The sequence below is a fragment of the Cavia porcellus genome, unplaced genomic scaffold (genome assembly GCF_034190915.1).
Source record: "Cavia porcellus strain 051 isolate PalLab524CR breed Dunkin Hartley unplaced genomic scaffold, mCavPor4.1 scaffold_26, whole genome shotgun sequence".
NCBI classification, from domain to species: domain Eukaryota; kingdom Metazoa; phylum Chordata; class Mammalia; order Rodentia; family Caviidae; genus Cavia; species Cavia porcellus.
In genome coordinates, this window is record NW_026947509.1 from 15,870,943 (window position 1) to 15,891,996 (window position 21,054).

Here is a 21,054-nt window from a genome sequence, read left to right on the forward strand (position 1 = left end):
GGCTGGCAGAGGCAGGAGTGCTGAGCTAGGGTACAGGTGGACAGGGTGAGTCTGACAGAGCTGTGTTGTTCTTTAACCCAACTCTGGCTCATCAGCAACATAATCCTTACCTGTTTTCCTTGTGAGCGAGGCAGCTGGATTAGAGAAGAAGAAGACCATGTTTTCCGTGGTTCACCTGGGCAGAGTGAGCCATGTAGCTAAAGCAGCTTGAAGAAGAGGCTGCCAGGATCTCAAAGAGAGGTGGGCAGAGAGAGACCCCACCATGTTCTCTCATGCAGCAGCTTGCAGGCAATGGGACCTGGGGTGCAGTGGCGGTGCCCTCAGCCCCGGAAGGGCTGTCCCCTCCTTGGGGAGCTCTCTGTCTGCAGCCTTCCCTGCAGGGGCTCCTTCCCACCCCTGCTAAGACCTGCTCACACAGATCTGGTCTCCAAAGTTTCTTTTACCACTTGGGCTTGGCACCGTACCCCAATGTCAATCAGTAGCAATTGGGCCTCTCCAGCGCCATCCACTGAAGCACTGTTTGTTCAGCTGCCTCTTGCTCTTCTGCTCCCCTGGCTTTGTCACCTGATCTGAGTCTTCAGCCCACGTCTTTTTCTGTGACTTGTACTCTGATGAGTGTTAAGTCTGCTGTTTGTTTTTATAATAGCTCATCATGTGTGACTCCACAAGTGTCCCCAGCAAGGTCTAAGTGTCGGGAGGAGAGCACAGTATTTTAGTTCCTAGGCGGCTCACACCTGTAGGCAACCTGCCCACTCTTGCAAGTCCAGAGCCAGGTCAGACCCTAGCAGTTCAGCACTGGAATTCAGGCTTTCCGTCTCCCTCGCGAATGTAAACTTGGCCACACACCTCTGGGACAGACATCAGCACCCTTATTTCACAGATGTAGAGCCCAAGGCTCCAGAGAGTCCAGTGACAGTTAAAATCAACAGCAAGTGGCCACTGTCCCTTGCTCTGACCTACCTCTCCTCTCCTTTCTGTTCCTTTTCTAGAGAGTCTTGGTTTTGGCCTAGGCAGAGCTTAGACTTGCCAGTCAATGAAAGCATTGCTTTCCTCTCTCTTTGGCTCACTTGTCTGCCCCCAGAAAGTGTCTTTGAGTATGATGGTTTGTTGTGTTACCTTTGAGTTGAAAGAATTTAGATTACTATTCAATTTGGTATTTATGTAGATGTCGGTTTTCAGAGTTTGCATTCTAAAACTATAGGCAACTTTTTTCTTTTTTTGCAGAGAGATTGGGACAATTGTCAGATCATTAGGATGCTGCCCCAGCGAGGGAGAGCTACATGATCTGCTGGCAGAGGTAAGGGGTAGAGACAGGTGCACTCCGTGGCTCTCTATGGCTCTGACTCCTCACCATTAAGAAAAAAGTCCCTGCTTGGAACTAAAATGCCCTAAACTACTGGATGTGCTTTTGAAAATATTTGGACAGCTATGCAAGTCAGTCAGCCAGCAGGACCTGAAAGAACTAAGATCAGATATTGAAGACTTGACTGTGAACAGATAGTACAACTGACCTCACGTTAGGTGTTATCCTCTTTTACATTAAAGAAAAGCCAGTTGACACAGGGACTGAGCCTCTGAAGAAAGGCTAGTGACAGGGGAAAGGAATGTAGTGAATAATGTCTCATGGAGACAGAAGCCAAAAGAGAGACTGTGAGGAATTTTTTAAAATTTACTTTTATTTTTTATAGAAATTTATATTTAGTAGGAAAAATAAAACTTAACTTTCAGAAAGAAGTAAATAGAGTAAAACAAAAACTAACTTCATATTGGTCATTCTAAAGTGTTTAATGATTTTTAAAATGATCTATTAATATATTAATAATACATCAAATATTATATCAAAATATTGCAATGGAACTGAGAAGCGATAAGGCATGTGGTCTGAGTGCGGAAGATGTTTAGAGGTCTACATCTGTTGAAGTTCAAACCAGAGGAGAATTATAGAGGCTCTAATTACTACAAGATGCTTAAGAAGAAAGACCTCTGCTGGTGGCTTCCCCACTTGGGTTTCAGAACTGAGTGAGGTGCAGCCCTGCTCATCAGGATGACCCTGTCCTCCAGCCTTGTCTGCTTTTGGTTAGCTGCAGATGCTAAACAGCATCTTTGTTGGCTGCCTGTGTCTATTACCCCTAACTTTCTGTGCTCTGTTGAGCATCTGTACAACTCCCTGCAGCTCCCTCTTTGACCTCACTGGCCTGTGCACAAGGCCTCCTAGCTGCTCTGGTTAAACAGTTCTGCCTGCCTGGTCTGTATCACACAGGCAGGCCAAGGGGAGTTGGCTGGCAAATGTCCTGTATGTGATAACAAGTGCAGGTTTGCAATTGCTCATTTTAGGCCTACGATCCTGCAGAGGAGACTGCAGAACTCAGGGTACTGGCATCTCTCTCCAGCACCTTGACCTTCCACTGTTTTCCCCCGGAACCTAGTCCTCAGTGGATTTTCTTAATTTTTTTTTTTTTTTTTTTTAATCGGTACCAGGGATCGAACTCACGACTGCCTGCTTGCAAGGCAGGCGCTTATGCCGCTGAGCTAAATCCCCAGCCCCTCAGTGGATTTTCTGACTCACACTTAGCACATCCATCCTAGCCAACCCACTGGGTCCCCTGGCCTGACTCCTTCACCCACTCTTTGTTCCTCACATGCTTTAGGTCCCTCAGAGTCACCCGGACAGTAAGAGTGCTTCCTTTATCTCCTGGGCTGTTTCCCAGGGTGAGTCAGACCTGTGTCCCGAGAAAGTGCCTGAAGCAGTTCTTATTTATCCCGCCTTGAGTTCCAGCCCTCTGGTCAGCTAGGGGTGGATCTCCGGCCCAGTCTCTGAGGTACTTGTCAGGCAGGTAGCTGCAACCTTCCGCTGTTTCAGCATGTGGCCTCTTCCCTGCCTTATCTGGCTCAGCCCCTCCCAAGCCAGGCCACGCTGGGATTTCACCTGCTGACAGGCAGCCTGCTGTGATGGCAAGGGGCAGCTCCTGAGCTGGTGTCTGCTGCCTTCTGCAGCACAGCAGGAAGCTCCTCCTCTGGGTCAGGATATCAGTCCCAGGGTCCAGCGACCTTCCCAGCCAACATCTTGGAGGGCCTCCATCTGGAGCTCTGCACCAGGACCCTGACCTCAAATACCTGTCTCTGCTCAGCATTTAAACCCCTGAATGTCCTGAACTGTTGTATATTTTCTATTTTGGGAGTGTCAGGCTAGTCCTCAGGCCAAATGCTCCCCACAGTCTGGTTTTCACACCCTGAGCTATGGGTGATTTTTACCTTCTTGAAGTATTCTAAAAGCAAACAAAGAAAAATGTGGAACAAAGATCTTATTTGCTCTGCAAAGCCTAAAATATTTATTATCTCACCCTTCACAGAAACACATGCCACTCCTGTTTTACATGTTGCATAACTGAGTCTGTTCTTTCACTGCAGGAGATAAGAGCTTCTTTGTGAGCAACCAAAGACACCATATGGCTTTCACATCTAGCTTTTAACTGCCTGACAATGGCCTCACTCTCTCATTATTCTTCTGTAGGGCATTGGTACAGCCTGCAGCCAGCTACATTGTTTTGTGGGCATTGTTCTTCCCTTCCCATTCAAATGCTTGAACTGTGGCATCGCAAGGACATTCCTTTTCTGTGGCATTTTCTCAGTTCCCCTGGTGAAATCCTTAGCAGTGGACTGCCAGGCACTCACAGCGACCCAATACCACTCAGGACATCACCTTTTCATCCGTCCAGCAGTGAACAAGCCTCATTCAGAGCTTCATGCCTCTGTTCTAGACACTGTTGGCCCCACTTGGGATACTTTGGTTACTCAAAGGAGCAAGCAGCAAGCCTCAGTCAGTCAAGAGATTTATTGGGGAAAATGCTCGCATTGGTGGTGGTAGAGTGACAGGCTGGGGTGCTGGGAGAGCTGTTCAGGGTCACTGCAGCCTGACTCTTGACCCCCGTGAAGGAGAGAAGGGAGGAAGGAAAGTTACTAGGAAGAGCCTTGGACATCTGGCAGCAGCTCTAGGAAATCAGACTCCCGGGGAATCCATGTTCCTACACTCACTGCCCATCAGAGGTGTCTCCCCTCTCCAGGATTCGGACTCCTTTTAGTGTTTTAGCTGGGGAAGAAGTTGGCCTCGGCCTATACACCATGACATCATTCAGTCGCTTCCTGTAACTGCAGGATGAGGATGTGCATTTTCATGGGAAGAAGAGTTGGAAGAGCTGCAGTGTAGGCAGGCACTCAACGCCCCAAAGGGGTGAGTGGCCCTGTAGTTTTCGTCTCTAAGCTCACTTCTCTAGCTTTGAGGACCAGGTTACACACTCATTGCAGGTCCTCATCAGAGCCCTGGAGCAGGCACAGGAGAGTGGGAAGAACTTGTCCAGCATGCTGTAAAGGTGCACAGATTCCTGGTTAAGAAGAACCAGGCCAGGCTTACCCAAGGATTCTGATCTTGGGTTTAAAAAAAAAAAAAAAACAAAACAGTATCACAGCATGGAGACAGTGGTGTCAACAGTTCTCAGGATGGCCTTCTCTCTAGTCAGATGGTGTCACTGTGGATTGTTAACCTTTGCATCTGGTACCCAGCTGCCATTCTGGAATCTCTGTGATATTCCTGAGAATCAGCCTTTTCCCTCTTCTGGGTTGAATTTCTTGTATCCTGTTTTCCTCTTTCTAGTTCTAGCATCTTGCTAGCTTCTTCACAAAGAATGCCTTGGAGGTACACTTCCTGAGCCTTTCTCAGTTTTGCGTGACAGGGAATCAGTGGACATTCAGGCATCCTCAAAGCATTCCTCCTTGTCTCGTGATTTGGTGCTACTGAGATAGTGCAAATCCCTTCGGATTCCCTATTCTGTGCAACTTTTTAAAAATTGAAATTGCATTTCTGAGAGGATAAACAATTTTTCACAATGATTTACTTTGATATGGAGCTATTGTGATCTGTATTAAATTCCTGACAGGACTTTTTCAAACCAGAGACCTAGGGTCCTTTCTTGAAACTATTTTGTTGATTTCTAAAATTAGCTACTCATTACTATTCTTTGTTATCTCCTTTGGAATTTATGTACTTCTGGGCAATTTTAATTTTAATGTTTTTCACTGTTCTGTTTCCTATCTCTGTCTTTTTATTCTGTTCTTTGGTAGATTTCTTGATTTTCTCTTCCAGTATTTTTTATTGAGTTTCCCATTTTTGTTTTTATAATTCACAGAGGAAAACCAATGACAACAGCAACATCATCAAACAAAGCTTTTTTATTTATTATGATTTCAGGGTCTAATTAATCAGACCTGTCACTTTCTTGCTAATTCTGGAGTTTGTCAAATATATATATACAAAGCCTTTTTTCGTGCTCTTACTGTTCCTTTGGCTATCTTTCCTCTAAGTTCCCACTATCAGAGATTTATATATTGGAAGAAAACCTGACAGATTCTGTTGTAAGAGTCAGCTATACTATTTCTTACACTCCTTGTCATATTATGACTATAATTCTGTTCCTCTTGTAATCCACAAGTGAGCCCCCAGAGTCCCCAACCTCGAGTCCAAAAATGGGACAAAACATGTTTTTAAAAAGCAGCGCTGATTTATTTTATCCTGGGCCCAGTGACACAGTGCAGTTGGAGTCTGCAAAAGCTGTGTGTCTCTCTTAAAACTTGTAGCCTTTTTGTACATATCATAGTTTACAAAGTAAGGGGTTATGGGCATGGATCGGGAAATCTGCTAAGGAAATGTTTTCCTTAGCAGAGGACAGAGTAGGCCAGCAGTAATTAACAATCCTTTGTCAGCTTATTTTAGCACCACATCTCTTACTTGTAGAGGGCAAAATGGTTAACATATCAGTTAGGTTAGGTTCCCAGGGATTTACAATTCTTTACAGAGGGAAGCATTAACATATCAATTAGATCACCCAGAGGAGGGGGGAAACACATACAGAACAGTAGGCAGCATTACAGGTACTTTGGCATAATACAAATATAACGAAGCTCTTTATGCTAGTGTACAGCATTCCCCACTGATTTTAGTCAGTGAACCAAATCATTGGCTCATGGGGTTTTCAGATATAGGTATTTGTTTATAACCTTGCGTCTTTAAAATCATAAGCTTTATAGTTTGAACCCAATATTTGACATAGTTTACCAATTTGTGTATAATACAAGGCCCAGTAGGAGGATTAACAAAGGTCTTGCAGCTGCCATTATTAAAGCTGTTAACCAAAAGGAGAAAGAAAACCAACATTTAAATTCACTCTGTTCTGTCATACAAGTCACAGTTTTTTTTTTCCTAAAGCCAGACGGAGGCTTCCTTGGGATCTCCATAAGGGAGAACACAAGATTATCAGTTACATTTGGAAATCTTAAGCTTTCAAAAGTCCTTGGAGGGAACAACAGCCCACTTATCTGTAGGTTGATCACCTTCAGAAGCTGGGACCTGCTTGAAGTGGGAATGATGAATCAAGGCAGGCTTTCCAGCTACTTGATAGCGGTTGGAGTGCTGAGGACTACAATGTAGAAACCTTTCCAATTGCGGCTCAAGAGATTTATGGTGATGCCGCTTGATAAGGACCGGTGTCCCAGGCTCCACAGCAGGGTGTTTGTCCTCACAGTGGGCAGCAGGTGGAGGATGTTGTTGTTGAAATAACCGGTGGATGGAAGTCAGAACTGGCTGAAGAGTCTGGAGAGACTTAATAAGATCTTGATTAGCCAAATAAGCTAATTTTTCTTCAGAAATCTTAGGGATAAGAGGAGGAAGTCTCCCATATAAAGCCTCAAAAGGGGAAATACCTGCAACATAGGGGGTACATCGTGCACACAAAAGAGCAAAAGGAAGGAGACTCACCCAGTTTTTATCAGTTTCCAAGGCCATCTTAGTTATTACTGTCTTTAAAGTTTGCTTCATCCTTTCTGCTTGTCCTGAACTTTGAGGCCGGTAATCACAATGGAGTTTCCAATTGATCTGCAAAGTTTAGGTTATTTTTTAAGTTATCTGGGCTATAAAAGCCGGGCTATTGTCAGACCCCATGGATAAGGGGAGGCCAAATCGGGGAAACTGCTATCAGGGCTGACTCAGACTTAGTAGGCAAAGCTTTAACCCATCTAGTGAAAAATATCTATCATTACTAATAAGTACTTATTTCCTTGAAGTCCAGGCTTCCCCATTTTTGTAAAGTCTATTTCTCAATGTTCTCTAGGCATAGTCCCATGTAGCGAGCAGTTTCTATTCGTTGCAGTTGTTTTGGGTTCACCAACTGGCACTGAGGGCATCTGAGGCTCACAGACTGGGAAAGCTTTGATATTAGCCCCTAGATGCAAGTCCTTATAAGTACAAATAGGCTCTGACAAAGTAGATGGGATCAGCAGTAATGTCAGGGCTATCTCAATCCCCACTAATTTTGTGGCTGCCTTTTGGGCAGTGGCTTCTGTCAAATTATTTCCTTGTATAACAAGGCCATCTCTTGCCCAATGAGCTTTACAGAGGATAATAGCCACTCTCCTTGGCATCCAGATGGCAGCCAACAAGTCCAAACTTTGGGGACCATTTTTAATCTTTTGGCCTTAGAAGCCAATAAGCACCATTCTTGATAAATGGCCTCATGAATGTGGGCAGTAACAAATGCATACTTTGACAACTTGAGGCCTCAATGCGGGCAATAAGTTCAGCCCGTTGGGCTGATGTTCCTGGCTCCAGGGTTAGTTCCCATAGAATTTGAGAGTCTGTGGTAATGGGAGCTCCCGTGACCCGCTTACCTTGATAGATGTAACTGCTTCCATTGGAGAAATACAAAGGAACTCTGAATAGTGGCTCATCTGTCAAGTCTGGTCCCCAGTACAGTCATGGAGGGGCAAGAAGGGGCATCATCAAGCAGCAGAGTAGCAGGGTTTGAAGCCACTGTTTCCTTGAAACTGATGGTAGTCAGATCTAGAAGTAATGTCTAATAATGCATGACTTGGGAGTTGGGCAGCCATCAGTCTGGCTGAGCCTTGATGAGAGCCTCCAGTGAATAGGAGGGGACAATTAAGAGTTTTTGTCTAAAAGTCAATTTTTAAGCCTCCTTTTCCAGGAGGGCCATTGAGGAAATCAACCACAGACAAGGTGGCCTTCCAGCTGCCACATAATCAAGTCTCTTGGAAAGATAGGCAACAGGCTTCTGCCGGGGTCCCAAACTCTGGATCAGTCCTATGGCTCCTAGAAATTTTTGCACTTGCTTTTAGTCACAGGAACTGGAATCTGTTGGATGGCTTGCATTTGCTGGGAGGAAAGAGTCTTATTTTTTCTTTATGGAGAGTCCAACAAACAATGTAATCTTTCTGCCCAGCAGAAACATCTTAAGCCTGGTCTTTAGGGTCCTCTCGGTTGTCAAATATCTTTTAAGCAATTTTTAATAACTGACTGAAGGGCATTTCCTCAAATCTCTCAAACTTTTGCAATTTTTGTCTAATGTCTGGGGCCAACTGAGTTACAAAGCCAATATGAATGGCCCTTGCATTTTTAGGTGCTACCAGTGTATAAATGTGATAGGCCTTTTGTAATCTTTTCAGAAAACCCTGAGGGAGACTTATTAGCCAACTGCCTCACCTCTGCTATCCTGGGCTAATTGGTGGGTTTTCCTGGGTGCCCTAATGGCTACCGAGAACAACTGGCTATACCAATCAGGAACTTCCTTACCTCTGGTTGTCCAGTCGGGGTGGGACAAAAGAAAAACATGGTTCTGGCATTCTGGATCAGAGAGCAGGCTTCATCTGGATGGCACACTGCTTTTTTTTCCCCAGGGAGCCATGTGGCAGGCCATTGTTTTATTGAAATTACATACTTAACAAAAATAGGCTTTTTCATAGGTAACAAAAGTAATCATGCCACATAATCTCCCAGATGTCCGTAGCACCTGCAAGAACTTGTATTTTATCTCTATAATCACCAATCACATTAGGCACAATAGTTATTTCTTTTAAATTTAGATGGGCTTTTTCTAGTACAAGATGAATTGTTCTTTTTCTCTGTTTTTTTTTTCCCCCAGCAATCAAAATCTCCACTTTGTCTTTACAATCTATAGCATTCCTGGAAATTCCCCTCTCCCAAACTCACAGTATCACAAATTATCCTGTTGGGCTCCTTGCTCTTGATAGCCATGCCACAGAAAGCATTTTCTCTTTTACATTTTTACTTTAAGACAAAATCCCCCCCCCCTTTTTTTTACTTATTACCAGTCAATTACTTTTTCTCTTGATTTTTAGATAACATTAAAACCTTTAACAGAATCGTTGAAGTGACTTTCTTTTAGTAGTCTAAAACATATTTAATCATTTTATGTCTTTTCACCATATTAAAATGCTACTTTTTTTTTGGTCTTTTTCCTTTTTATCGGTACTGGGGATCGAATTCACGACTGCCTGCTTGCAAGGCAGGTGCTTATGCCGCTGAGCTAAATCCCCAGCCCCCAAAATGCTACATTTTAAAAACTGTAACTTTTCACTTTTTTTTTTTTTTTTGTCTTTTTCCTTTTTATCAGTACCGGGGATTGAACTCAGGACTGCCTGCTTGCAAGGCAGGCGCTTATGCCGCTGAGCTAAATCCCCAGCCCCTAAACTGTAACTTTTTTAACTGGTTAAATTACAGTATGACCTGGTTTTTACTTGGTAAAGTTGATATGATTTTTAAAAACCATAAATGTACATATATATGTGCACATATATTCACATTTTAACCAGAAAGAAAAATACTTTTTTAGAAGGCATGCCAAGGTTGCAAGTAATGGATTGAGGACTAAACCATTAAACAAAGCACCACAAAAGATGAAACCAACATTAAAGACACAAACGAAGGTTTTTCTCTCCCCAGTTTGGCAAGCTAAAGGAACTCAAATGGGCTCCAATGCCCCACATGGGCCTAGGTCCCCCACATGGACCTAGGCCACAAACATGGGCCTAAGTCATACACACAGGCCTATGTCTCCCACACAGGCCTAAGCCATACACAGGGGCCTGGGTCCCCCACATGGGCCTAGGCCACAAACACAGGCCTAAGCCCTACACACAGGCCTAAGCCACACACATTACAAACAGGTGAGAGCCCCCGGAATCCAGTGTGCAAGGAGCACTAGCTTGTCTGCAGTCATTGCACACATCCAAATTACAAATGGGCAAAAACCCCCACACAGGCTGAAGCCCAAAGTTATAAACGGGCCTCCAATGCCCTAAATTATAAAACAGGCAAAAACGGCCTCTAGAAATTGTCTCATTTTATTTGCAGTTACAAATGTGCACACTCAGATTACAAACAGGCAAAAAAAAAAAAAAAAAACCCAACTACTTACAGATGTTTAGCTGATCGATCAGTGAAAAAATAATTGGGGGGGGGTCCCCCAGTAATCCCGAGCAAGCCCCTAAATCTTGTAATCCACAAATGAGTCCCCAGAGTCCCCAACCTCAAGTCCAAAAATGGGACAAAACATGTTTTAAAAAAGCAGCGCTGATTTATTTTATCGTGGGCCCAGTGACACAGTGCAGTTGGAATTTGCAAAAGCTGTGTGTCTCTCTTAAAACTTGTAGCCTTTTTGTACATATCACAGTTTATAAAGTAAGGGGTTATGGGTGTGGATCAGGAAATCTGCTAAGGAAATATTTTCCTTAGCAGAGGACAGAGTAGCCCAGCAGTAATTAACAATCCTTTGTCAGCTTATTTTAGTACCATATCTGTTATTTGTAGAGGGCAAGAATGGTTAACATATCAGTTAGGTTAGGTTCCCAGGGATTTACAATTCTTTACAGAGGGGAGCATTGATTAACATATCAATTAGGTCACCCAGAGGGAAAAAACCGCTTACAGAACAGTAGGCAGCATTACAGGTACTTTGGCATAACACAGACATAATAAGCAGCAACGAAGCTTTTTGTGCTAGTGTACAGCATTCTTTATACTTTTTTCTTCTGTGTATGGATTTATACAATTTTTAGGTCCTATGTTCAAGAGGTGGCATCCTAATAGCAGCAAATGTGGAAAATCAGGCTTGCAAAATACTACAGAGCTATTTGATGAGATTTATAATAGGTCTGATTAGCATGTTAAAAAATTCCTAATTTACATAAGCAAAGTAACTAAAAAGTATCACGAAGTAGTCTTCATTCATTCAAACAAATAATTATTGAGCATTTGATACCAGGGATGCAGATGCAGAACTGAAAAAAGCCCCATTCTAATTTGGCTCAAGATAACTTTCAACATTTGCACAATGTGACATGTAAATTTTTCAATCCATGCACATTTAAATATTTGACATTTATTTAGTCCCTGCTCATTTAGTTAAAAGAGGAAATCTACACAAAATGTTCAACAGAGGTTTTTTGTATATATTGTGGTAAATGGTTTAATGTCAAGTTTACAGTTTTGAGAAGCTTTATGATGGCAAAGTGTGACAGATACTCTCTTGTAACTCCTTACAGCAATGTAATGGCTACACAAACAACCCCTGCACTTTTTTTTTTTTTTTTTTTTTTTTGGTCTTTTTCGTTTTTATCGGTACCAGGGATCAAACTCACGACTGCACACTTGCAAGGAAGGCGCTTATGCCGCTGAGCTAAATCCCCAGCCCCACCCCCTGCACTTTTATAACTTGAGTGAAAAATATCTCACCACACCAGACATACCACAAACCCCAGAATTCCCAAATCGCAATTTGTCGGTGGTGAGTATCCTCAGGTTTTTCTGTTTGAAACTTCCGAAGTGGCCTCTATTTAGGAAAATGAGGTCTCCAAGGCACATCCTTGGGAATTAAGAATGTCCATCAGTTTGACCTGGACTACATCATTCTGGTTCCCAGTGAGCTGTGAGTTCTCTGTCACGCAGACTTTGTAGCAGCTTTCTCAGAGAATGGGAAGGTGGGGTAGTCCTGCTCTCCTTAGATTTGTTGGTAATAGGAAGTATTTTATTTGCATTTGGAAGAAGAAATAAAATGGTGCTAAAGCAGTGAGCAGCAGCAACAAAACAGCCCAGGGAAATCTCTGCAAAGTGATCTTTCCCTGTTTTAAATGAATGAAATGTAATTTTTGTATAAAATAAATAACCATGCTGATAGACTAATATAGTTATTTCAAATCATTAGTTATTATAATGTTTAATTACAAAATAGAGAGAAATCCCTTCCAATAATTTCACCACCTTAGTTTCATCATTGTTAATATTTTGATATACTTCCATACACGTTTCCTGTACATGTGGTTTTACCTTTTTCTTTCTTACTTTATTTTTTGTATGAGGAATTAACCCAGGGAGCACTAAGCTAAATCAGCAGAACTTTTTATGTTTTATTTTGAGACAGGGTCTTACTAAGTTGCCCAGGCTGGCCTCAAATTCATGATCTTCTTGCTCCAACCCCCTGAATAGCTGGGGTTATGTGTGTGGGTTGCCACACCTGAGTGTATGTTTGAAACGTGACTCTAATCTTCTACTCAATGTGTACAACTCCATACCTTGCTTTTTTTTTTTTTTGCCTAATTATATCACAGCCATCATGTTGTTGCAAAGTTTTCTTTATAAAAATTACATGCTGATTAAATTGGACAAGAAAAAAGTAGAGGAATGAATTGTCTTGACTCTACCTAACACAACCAGAATATTCACGTGATCTTACATGAAAATAATTTCTTTGTGGTTCTCTAGTCCTTAAACCAGCATTTTAAGAACAAATGTCATATGCTATGTATGAATTTGATATTGTGTTCAGTAAAATAAACTAGGCACAGAAAGATAAACACTACCTGTTTTAACTTACATAAGGACCTAAAGTAATTGTGCGCATAGGAAGAGGAAGGTACTGACTGCCAAGGACGGAAGGTAGAGGGGGACAGAGTTGCATCTTGGAAGATGAAGTTCTAGGATCTATTTCTCAACAAGGTACCTACAGTCAACACTGCTTCACTGGACAAAGGTAGTCCAAATTAAAAACTGACTTATTTAATAATTACAAAAGGAATACAGATTCTGTATACAAAACCAAACACAGAAAAGCATAGAGAACACAAAGTATTCCATAATCCTAGTGCCACCAGATAGTTATGGTATATTTTTATGAACACATATGTATATATGTTCATCACAAGAGATCACTACCTTTTCTTTTATTGGGTGGTATACTGGGGATTGAACCTAGGACCTTCACATTGAGCTACATTTCCAGCCCTTTTTTATTTGTTATTTAGAGACAAGATCTTATTAAGTGGCCCAATTGTTCAAGCCGAGCTGGAATGTGTGATCCTCCTGCCTCAGCCTCCCAAAGTAGTGGGACTACAAGCCTGTGTCAGTACACCCGCTGGGGTCACTTTTTGTTCAACGCTATTTGTCTCTTTTTTATTACTATGACAAAATACATGTTGCTGGATGTCTTAGTCCCGAATACCTGGCCTTTTTAGGTCATGGTCTGCCGGCTCTGCAGCAAGACAGCACAGAAGAGGGCATAGCACATGGTTGCTGCTCACTGCTCTGCAGTGGGGAAGCCAGAGAGAAGGGAGGGGCTGGAAGGGAGATGGACAGTCCAGGCCCCGCCCAGTGCTCCACCTCCTCAGCCAGACCCCACCTCCCAGCTACTTGTTTGTAAACTCATCCCAGACACAGATGTGTATCCCACCCCCAGGATCCAGTCACCTCCTGGAGCCCCACCCATGAGCACATGAGGCTTTGGTGGGGGGGGAATCAGATATAAAGCATAACACTGTTTACTTATTTTTATTTATTTTATTTTAAAGAGAATAAAACCAAGCAAAATAAAACAGAATAAAGCCAATCAAAACAAAACAGTGTAAGTGATACAGGATTTCAAAACAAGATAATAGGAAATCAATAATGGTTACCATAATGCTTCTTGTTGTCTTCAAAATAGCTGCCCATATTATCTTCAGACATAGGAAAATCAAACAAAATAGAACAGAATAGAACCAATAAAAACAAAACAATGAACGCAGTGCAGGACTTCAAAACAAGATAATAGTAAATCCAAAATAGCTACCATGATATCTTGCTATCTTTGCAATAGCTGCCCATGCCATCGGTGTGATAGTTAGGGGGGCTTAGGTTATAACAAAGTGAAATAACAAAATCAATTGGCTGTATCAAAAATATCTTTACCAATTAAAACAATTTAATTTTTCAATTTTTATGCTGCTAGGGAAAGAACTCAGGGCCTTGCACATTCTAGGACAGTGTTCTACCACCATGCAATATCCCAGCCCATAAATGAAAAAAATTAAAGTCATGTTCTTTAGAAAAGGTACTCTAAAGATTCCAGAGGCTGTTGGGAAAAATTAGGATGCATGATTCTTCTGGGCTATAAATTTTTTTCTATTATTGAAAGTATTGAAACAGATTGAATCACTTGTTGAACCCTGACCCTGGAATCAATTGGAGCTGAAGCAGGGGCTGGCCAGGTACTTCCCGTATGTACAGCCAGAAGTGACAAAGAGGAGTGGTGCCTTCGGGGCTCTCAGGCTCCAGTCACACTGGGTGTTTCACCCTGGGCAGCTTCCACTTCCCTCACCCTGGGCTAAGAGCCCCTCCAGGCCCCAGGAATCCCTCTGGCATTTGACAGAGGCTGCAAGTGAGGGAACAATCAAGCATCCTGCTATGGTATTCTTGAAGCAATTCTTTAAAATTGTTTTGCAGTAAGATGAGAGGAAAACCTTCATTCTAGTTTGAGATTTAGTGTGAGCAAGAGCAGTGGCTACCACATACAGTAAGTATCAGGTACAGTATTTGTTGTGTTTGGATATGGCTTGAAAGCCAAGGTCCTTTCTGTTTCATCCAGTCCTGCCTTTCCCAAGTGACCAGCTGATCTGGAGAAAAACATGCTGAGATAATAGCTATTGAAGTAAAATACAACTTAATGCTTGTAGTATTTAGTGTTTCACTGACTTTGCAGGACTGGGGCTAGTGGTCTGACCATCTATTTAGGGGATAACAATTCACAGTATAGTATTGGTGGGACATTACCTTCTGAAGGCGGCAGCCATTGTTAATTCCCTGTTATCTTGTTTTAAAGTCCTGTATGGTTTGGTTTGGTTTGGTTTTATTCTGTTCTGTCTTGTGTTAATTACATTAGATTGTACATTCTTCACAAAAATAGCTTTGTTTATATCATAGCAATACCTGTAACTTGGCCTTACTGTAAATGTGTGTTTTCCTTTTCCCTCTGAGTAAAGGATTGATATGTTAATCAATGCTCTCCTCTGTAAAGAATTGTAAAGTCTTACCTAATTGATATATTAACCATTGTTGCCCTCTACAAATAACAGTTGTAGTGCTAAAGTAAAGTAACTAAGGTTGTTAATTGCTGTTAGACTTCTCTATTCTTTGCTAAGAAAAACAAGATTTCTTCTTATCTAAACTTGCTAATATGCAGGGAGACTTGCAATTGCCATTTCTGCTTTGTAGTGCATCACACCCCCATCCCCTTCCTTACATTGTGTGACCAGCAGCTGTTTGTGGATTTACAAGATAAAAAGACCTGACTTTTAGCTGTGAGATGTGCAGTCTCCAAATTGGCTCCCAGAGACTCGTCACCAGGCCTGGATTTTACCTAATAAAGCCTTTGCTTCCCAAATTTTAATTTCTTGCTTCCTTGAATTTCATACCGGGGTCCGAGTTATCACATTTGGGGCTTGGTCCCGGATGGGAGCAAGACCCCAGGCCCATTTCTGAATATCTGAAAGTTAGTACTCTGGAGGATTTTTTTGGGTCCATGGTCAATTTGTAATTTGGAGGGGACGCCCTCAATTTGGCAGTGGGAACCTCTCGAGTGTCGATGTCGCTCCCGGCCGGCAGGAAGGACACACGACAAAGCCTGGCAGTGGACAACCTTTTCTTTTATTTTTCTTCTCCGTACAGCCTGCCCTGGGATCGCTCCCAGCCGAAGCCTCCTTTGGTCCGCTCCCCGCGGCTCCTTCTGGGCTTCTACTTCCGGGCTTCTTCTTCCCCCCCAGGGGTGGCACCAGTATATATACGGATACAGTGTCCAATCATGTTAAAGTGAGCAAGGCAAGCTGATTGGCTAACATCATCAGTTGCCAGGCAGACTATATTGTTGAGCGGGTTGCTTACGCGGTAAGCAGGAAACTAACGTGCTCGATGGGAGGGGTAATCTACCTCAGGCTTTACTCTTTACTACAGGCCTCACGCCCGCCAAGTGAGGCGACCGGGCTCGGGGCTGCGGCTATCCAACACTCGAGGACAGAGTCAATTGGTTTTTCGGACAAACCGCCTGTCTGTGACTCTGCCCCGGGTGGGGAACCGCTCTGTTAGGAAGGGGACGCCCTTAATTTGGGGAGTGAAACCTCCCGAGGACAGAGTCAATTGGTTTTTGCCATTTGTGACTCTGCCCTGGGTGGGGAACCGCTCCGTTAGTTAAATTTGTTAATTCCTCCAGATCCCAAAATTTGACTAATTTTTGAGCAAAGGCCATTTTGCTGCAGCTTGTCTTGTCTTGTCTTATATGTCTGTTTGTGTGTCCATTTGTTCTAATTGTTCTCCTTTTGGTTACCCCAAATCTAACAGAACATTCTCTCCTAGGAACCCCTTCTACGAGCCCAGAACGGACTAAGGGATTTAGATACTTATGTTCAGAGTTTTTGTACTTTAGAATTGTTTGCCTGTTTAAATTGGTTACTAACTTAGGGGCTTGTTGCCCATTTCTGTTGCAGGATCCATATGGCTTATTAGATTCAAGGTTCATAATAAGAAAAATTATTTCCTTTAGCTCACCAAACTGTGCAAGAAGCACCCTTTGTTTGTGTCTTTAATGTTGTGGCACCTTGTTTAATATGTAAGTCTTCAATTGATTGCTTGCGACCTCGGCATGTCTTTTAAAAAGAGTATTTTTCTCTCTGGTTAAAATGTAAACATGTGCACATATACATGTATATTTATGGTTTTTAAAATCATATCAACTTTACCAAGTAAAAACCAGGTCATACTGTATTTGAGCCAGTTAAAAGGTTACAGTTTTGTTTCTAAAATACAGCATTTTTATGTGGTAAAAATACATAAAATAATTAAGTATGTTTTAGACTACTAAAAGGTGACTTCAAGGGTTTTGTTAAAAGTTTTAATGTTGTCTGAGAAGCGAGAGGAAAGGTCATTGACTGGTAATAGTAAAAGGAGGGACAAAGAAAGTGGTTTTGTCTTCAAGTAAAAATGTCTGGCTGTGTCAGAATGTGAAAAAAGATAAAAGCTGAACTTGGGGGTATATTGTAAGTTGTAGGAAGCTCAAGAGGATGTAAATTTTGTCTTTGTTTATAGTACTGCAAATAACAGGTTTTGACAAGAATTATATGTGTTCAGAATTTGACAGTATTAGATCAGTTTTGGTAGAAGTATTCATAAGATTGTACTTTGCTGCAAAACGTTTCCATTAAAATGAGATTATAGGTGATACTAGAGATAAGATACAAGTTGTTGCATGTGCTGAGAACATCTGGGAGATTATGCAGCACAATTTTGTTACCTATGAAAAAGCCCTTTTTGTTAAGAATATAATTTCAGTAAAATGACGGCCTGCCACGTGACACCCTTGGACAAAAAAAGCGGTGTGCCATCCAAATGAAGCTGGCTCTCTGATCCAGAATGCCACAACCATGCTCTCCTTTTGTCCCACCCCAATTGGACATCCAGAGGTAAGGAGGTTTCCCAGTATCGCCAGTTGTTCTCTTTGCAACTCAGTCGGCCCCACATGTTAGACAAAAATTGCAAAGGTTTGAGAGGTTTGAGGAAATGCCCCTCAGCCAGTTAATAGAGACAGCACAAAAGGTCTTTGAGAACTAAAAAATTTACAAAAAGATAACCAAGGTGTTAGAATTGCTCTATGAGAGAAAATTTTTAAAAAAACAGACAAGAGTTTCTGGGGGCGGTTGGATACTGTAGGCTAAATTTTACTGAAAAGCTTGCCTCTATATGACTCCCATAAGGGAGAAACTCAAAACTCACTTAACTGGACTGATGAATGGGAACAGGTCTTCCAGCAGCTCAAGCGGGCCTTGACAGAGGCCCCAGCCCTGGGACTCCCTGATGTTACCAAGCTGTTCACCTTGTTCATAGATAAACTCAGGGGCATTGCCAAAGGAGTCCTAACTCAGGACATTGTCCCTTAAAAGAGGCCTATAGCCTACCTCTCCAAAAGACCTGATCCAGTGACAGGATGGCCCCCTTGCCTAAGAATACTAGCTACTGTGACAATGTTACTTAAGGAGACGAAGAAACTCGCTTTGGGCAAGTGATTTCTGTGGTAACCTCTCACAATTTAGAGACTCTTATCAAAACCCCTCCTGAAAAAAGATTCTTGAATGCCAGAATTCTACTGTCAAGCCCTGCTTCTAGACCCAGAGTCAGTGATACTCAAGACTTCTTCAGCTTTAAACCCAGCCACCCTTATGCCTGATGATGATCGGGAGGAACAAAGGACACCTCTCCATGAGTGTGCTGACATCCTCAAACTGCAGCAGAACCTACGGGCTGATCTTACCGACCAGCTTTTGGGAAATGCTGACAACTATTTCATTGATGGAAGCAGCTTCATCCAGAACGGCAAATGAGTGGCCGGGGCAGCAGTGACCACCGAAAAGGAGGTACTCTGGGTTAAGCGGTTAGAGCCTGGCACCTCTGCCCAAAAGGCGGAGCTTGTTGCTTTGTCTGAGAGGCTAAAACTAGCCATGGGAAAGAGGGTAAACATTTTTTTTACTGACAGTAGATATGCCTTTGCTACTGTACATATACGTGGAGCCATCTATCAAGAGCGAGATCTCTTAACCTCAGCTGGGACTAAGATTAAAAATGCTCCACAGATTCTAGACTTGCTGGCAGCTGTCTGGCTGCCTCAACAGGTTGCTATTATTCATTACAAGGCTCACCAGACAGGAGATGACACTGTCACCTTAGGAAACAGTTTGGCAGATCAAGCCGCTTGAAAAATAGCAACCACATCAGAGGGACCAACCAAGGAAGTAATTGCTCTGATGCTAGTCCCTCCGACCTTGTCAGAACCAGTCTACACAAAGAAAGACCTACAGTTAGCATCTCAACTTGGAGTAAAGCCCCCAACCCCAGAGAGCTGGTACCAGTTACCTGATAAACAAGTACTGTTATCAGGAGGCACTAGGGTAGGAGCTGTTACACTGGGCTCGCCAGACTACTGTTTAGAGAAAACTAAACTTGTGGAATTGTTCAGGACTTGGTTTTTTATTCCAAAACTCTGCAAACTGACCACCTCTTTGAGCTCCAGATGCCCACAGTGATTGTTAGTCAACTCAGCCAAAAGCTCTATGCTGGAGACCACCCGACATCAAGGAATTGTTCCAGGAGAACATTGGAAGGTAGACTTCATGGCATGGTAAAGCCTGATTTACAGGGGTACCGCTATTTCTTGGTATTAATAAACACTTTTACTGGCTGGATAGAGGCTTTCCCTACTAAGTCTGAGTCAGCCTTAGTGCTAGTTAAAAGGCTATTGCATGAGATCATACCTTGATTTGGCCTCCCACTATCAATGGGGTCCGATAATGGCCTGGCTTTCATAGCCCGAGTCACCCAAAAGTTAGCCCAGGCATTAAAGATTAATTAAAACTCCACTGTGCCTATCAGCCACAAAGCTCAGGGCAAGTAGAACGTATGAACCAAAGTCTCAAGGACATTTTAGCTAAGCTGTCTTCAAAAACTGGCGATAATTGGGTGAGCCTTCTTTCCTTTGCACTGTTAAGGGCTAGATGTACCCCATGTGTTTCTGGAATTTCCCCTTTGAAGCCATGTTGGGAGGCCCCTGCCATTGGTTCCAAGATTGCCAGAAAATAAACCAGCAAAATAACTAATCAAGATCTCATTAAGTCCCGGCAGACTCTCCAACCCATGTTGACTTCAATCCACCAGCTGTTTAGACTAGACAAAAACACCCGGATCTGCCTTCAGAGACACCTCTCAAGGTGCTGATCAAGCCAGGGACTCCAGTCTTGGTGCAATGTCACCACCGTGACTCCCTCGAACCCCGCTGGGAAGGAGCTTTCACCGTGGTGCTCAGTACCCCCACTGCCATCAAGGTAGCAAAAACAACTGCGTGGATTCACTACACTCACGTAAAGCCACTAAAAACAGCGGACAGCGAGGGACATACTCAGTGGACTACACAGCAGACTGGTAACCCCTTAAAGTTAAAATTGACTAAAGCATAGTTAGAGTATGCTGGTCATGAACTGTTTTAGCTTGCTTGCTTTGATTTTAATAACATTGATGCCAGCCTTGCACGGCGGCTTTGGTTCCCCTGTAAGCAAAGACCAATTGTTAAGATCTTTATGTGGGAGCTCCTGTGATTGTAGAGGGGGCTATATTACTAAAGGTAAAGACACCAACTGGGGAGAATTATACATACAATAGGAAACAAGGATCGATCCTTCCCACACAAATGATAAATTGTATACATACAGTCTTCGGACAGATTGTGGGGACAAGTTAACATTCCTTGTTGCTATACCCTCAGTTACAGGGGGTTTGACTAAAAGGTAGATATAAATGATAAAGCCTCACATGATGCCTAACAAAGGCAGCCAGTGAGGGCCATGCCCTCAGAATTGTTCTTAGTATTCAGAAATGCATTCCTCCTGCTATGACTCTGTACAAGAATGTATAGGCATAGATAGCAAAACTTACTTCACTGCTGAGCTTATGAGGACAAGGGCTAAAAGAGTTAAAGGTGATTGGTAGACAAATCTGACAGTGATAGGAAGTTCAAAGTATGCCCAAGCCTCATGTCTCAGCATGGTTGATAAATCAGTGTGCTGGAGCAGGGTGGCCCCTATACATGTGTCTGATAGGGGCGGGCTACAAGATAAGATCAGAAAACTCTGGTGGCTGAGGAACGAGTCAAGCTGCTAATAATAATAAGCTGCCTAAATCGCGGGGAGTTGGTCTGGATGCTCAAACTTATGATATTCTAGAGGCCACTCATAAAGCCTTAAATGCTTCCAACCCAACTTTGGCTAAAGAATTGCTGGTTATACATGGCACAGAGCTCCCCCATCCCCCTTGCCATCCCCAGCAGTGTTTCTCTGGCTACACTGGAGAAACAA

The 21,054-nt window shown here is 42.8% G+C and overlaps 1 protein-coding gene across 2 annotated transcripts in view; it reads left to right on the top strand.

Annotated features, from left to right (window-relative positions):
* Window positions 1-21,054, top strand: part of Efcab2 (EF-hand calcium binding domain 2) — a 116,283-nt gene that overhangs the window by 79,270 nt on the left and 15,959 nt on the right. For both annotated transcript variants that reach the window (XM_063236762.1, XM_003474262.5), the window contains exon 3: window positions 1,225-1,297. In XM_063236762.1, the coding sequence (XP_063092832.1) occupies window positions 1,225-1,297 (73 nt within the window). The remainder of the gene's footprint in view (window positions 1-1,224; window positions 1,298-21,054) is intronic.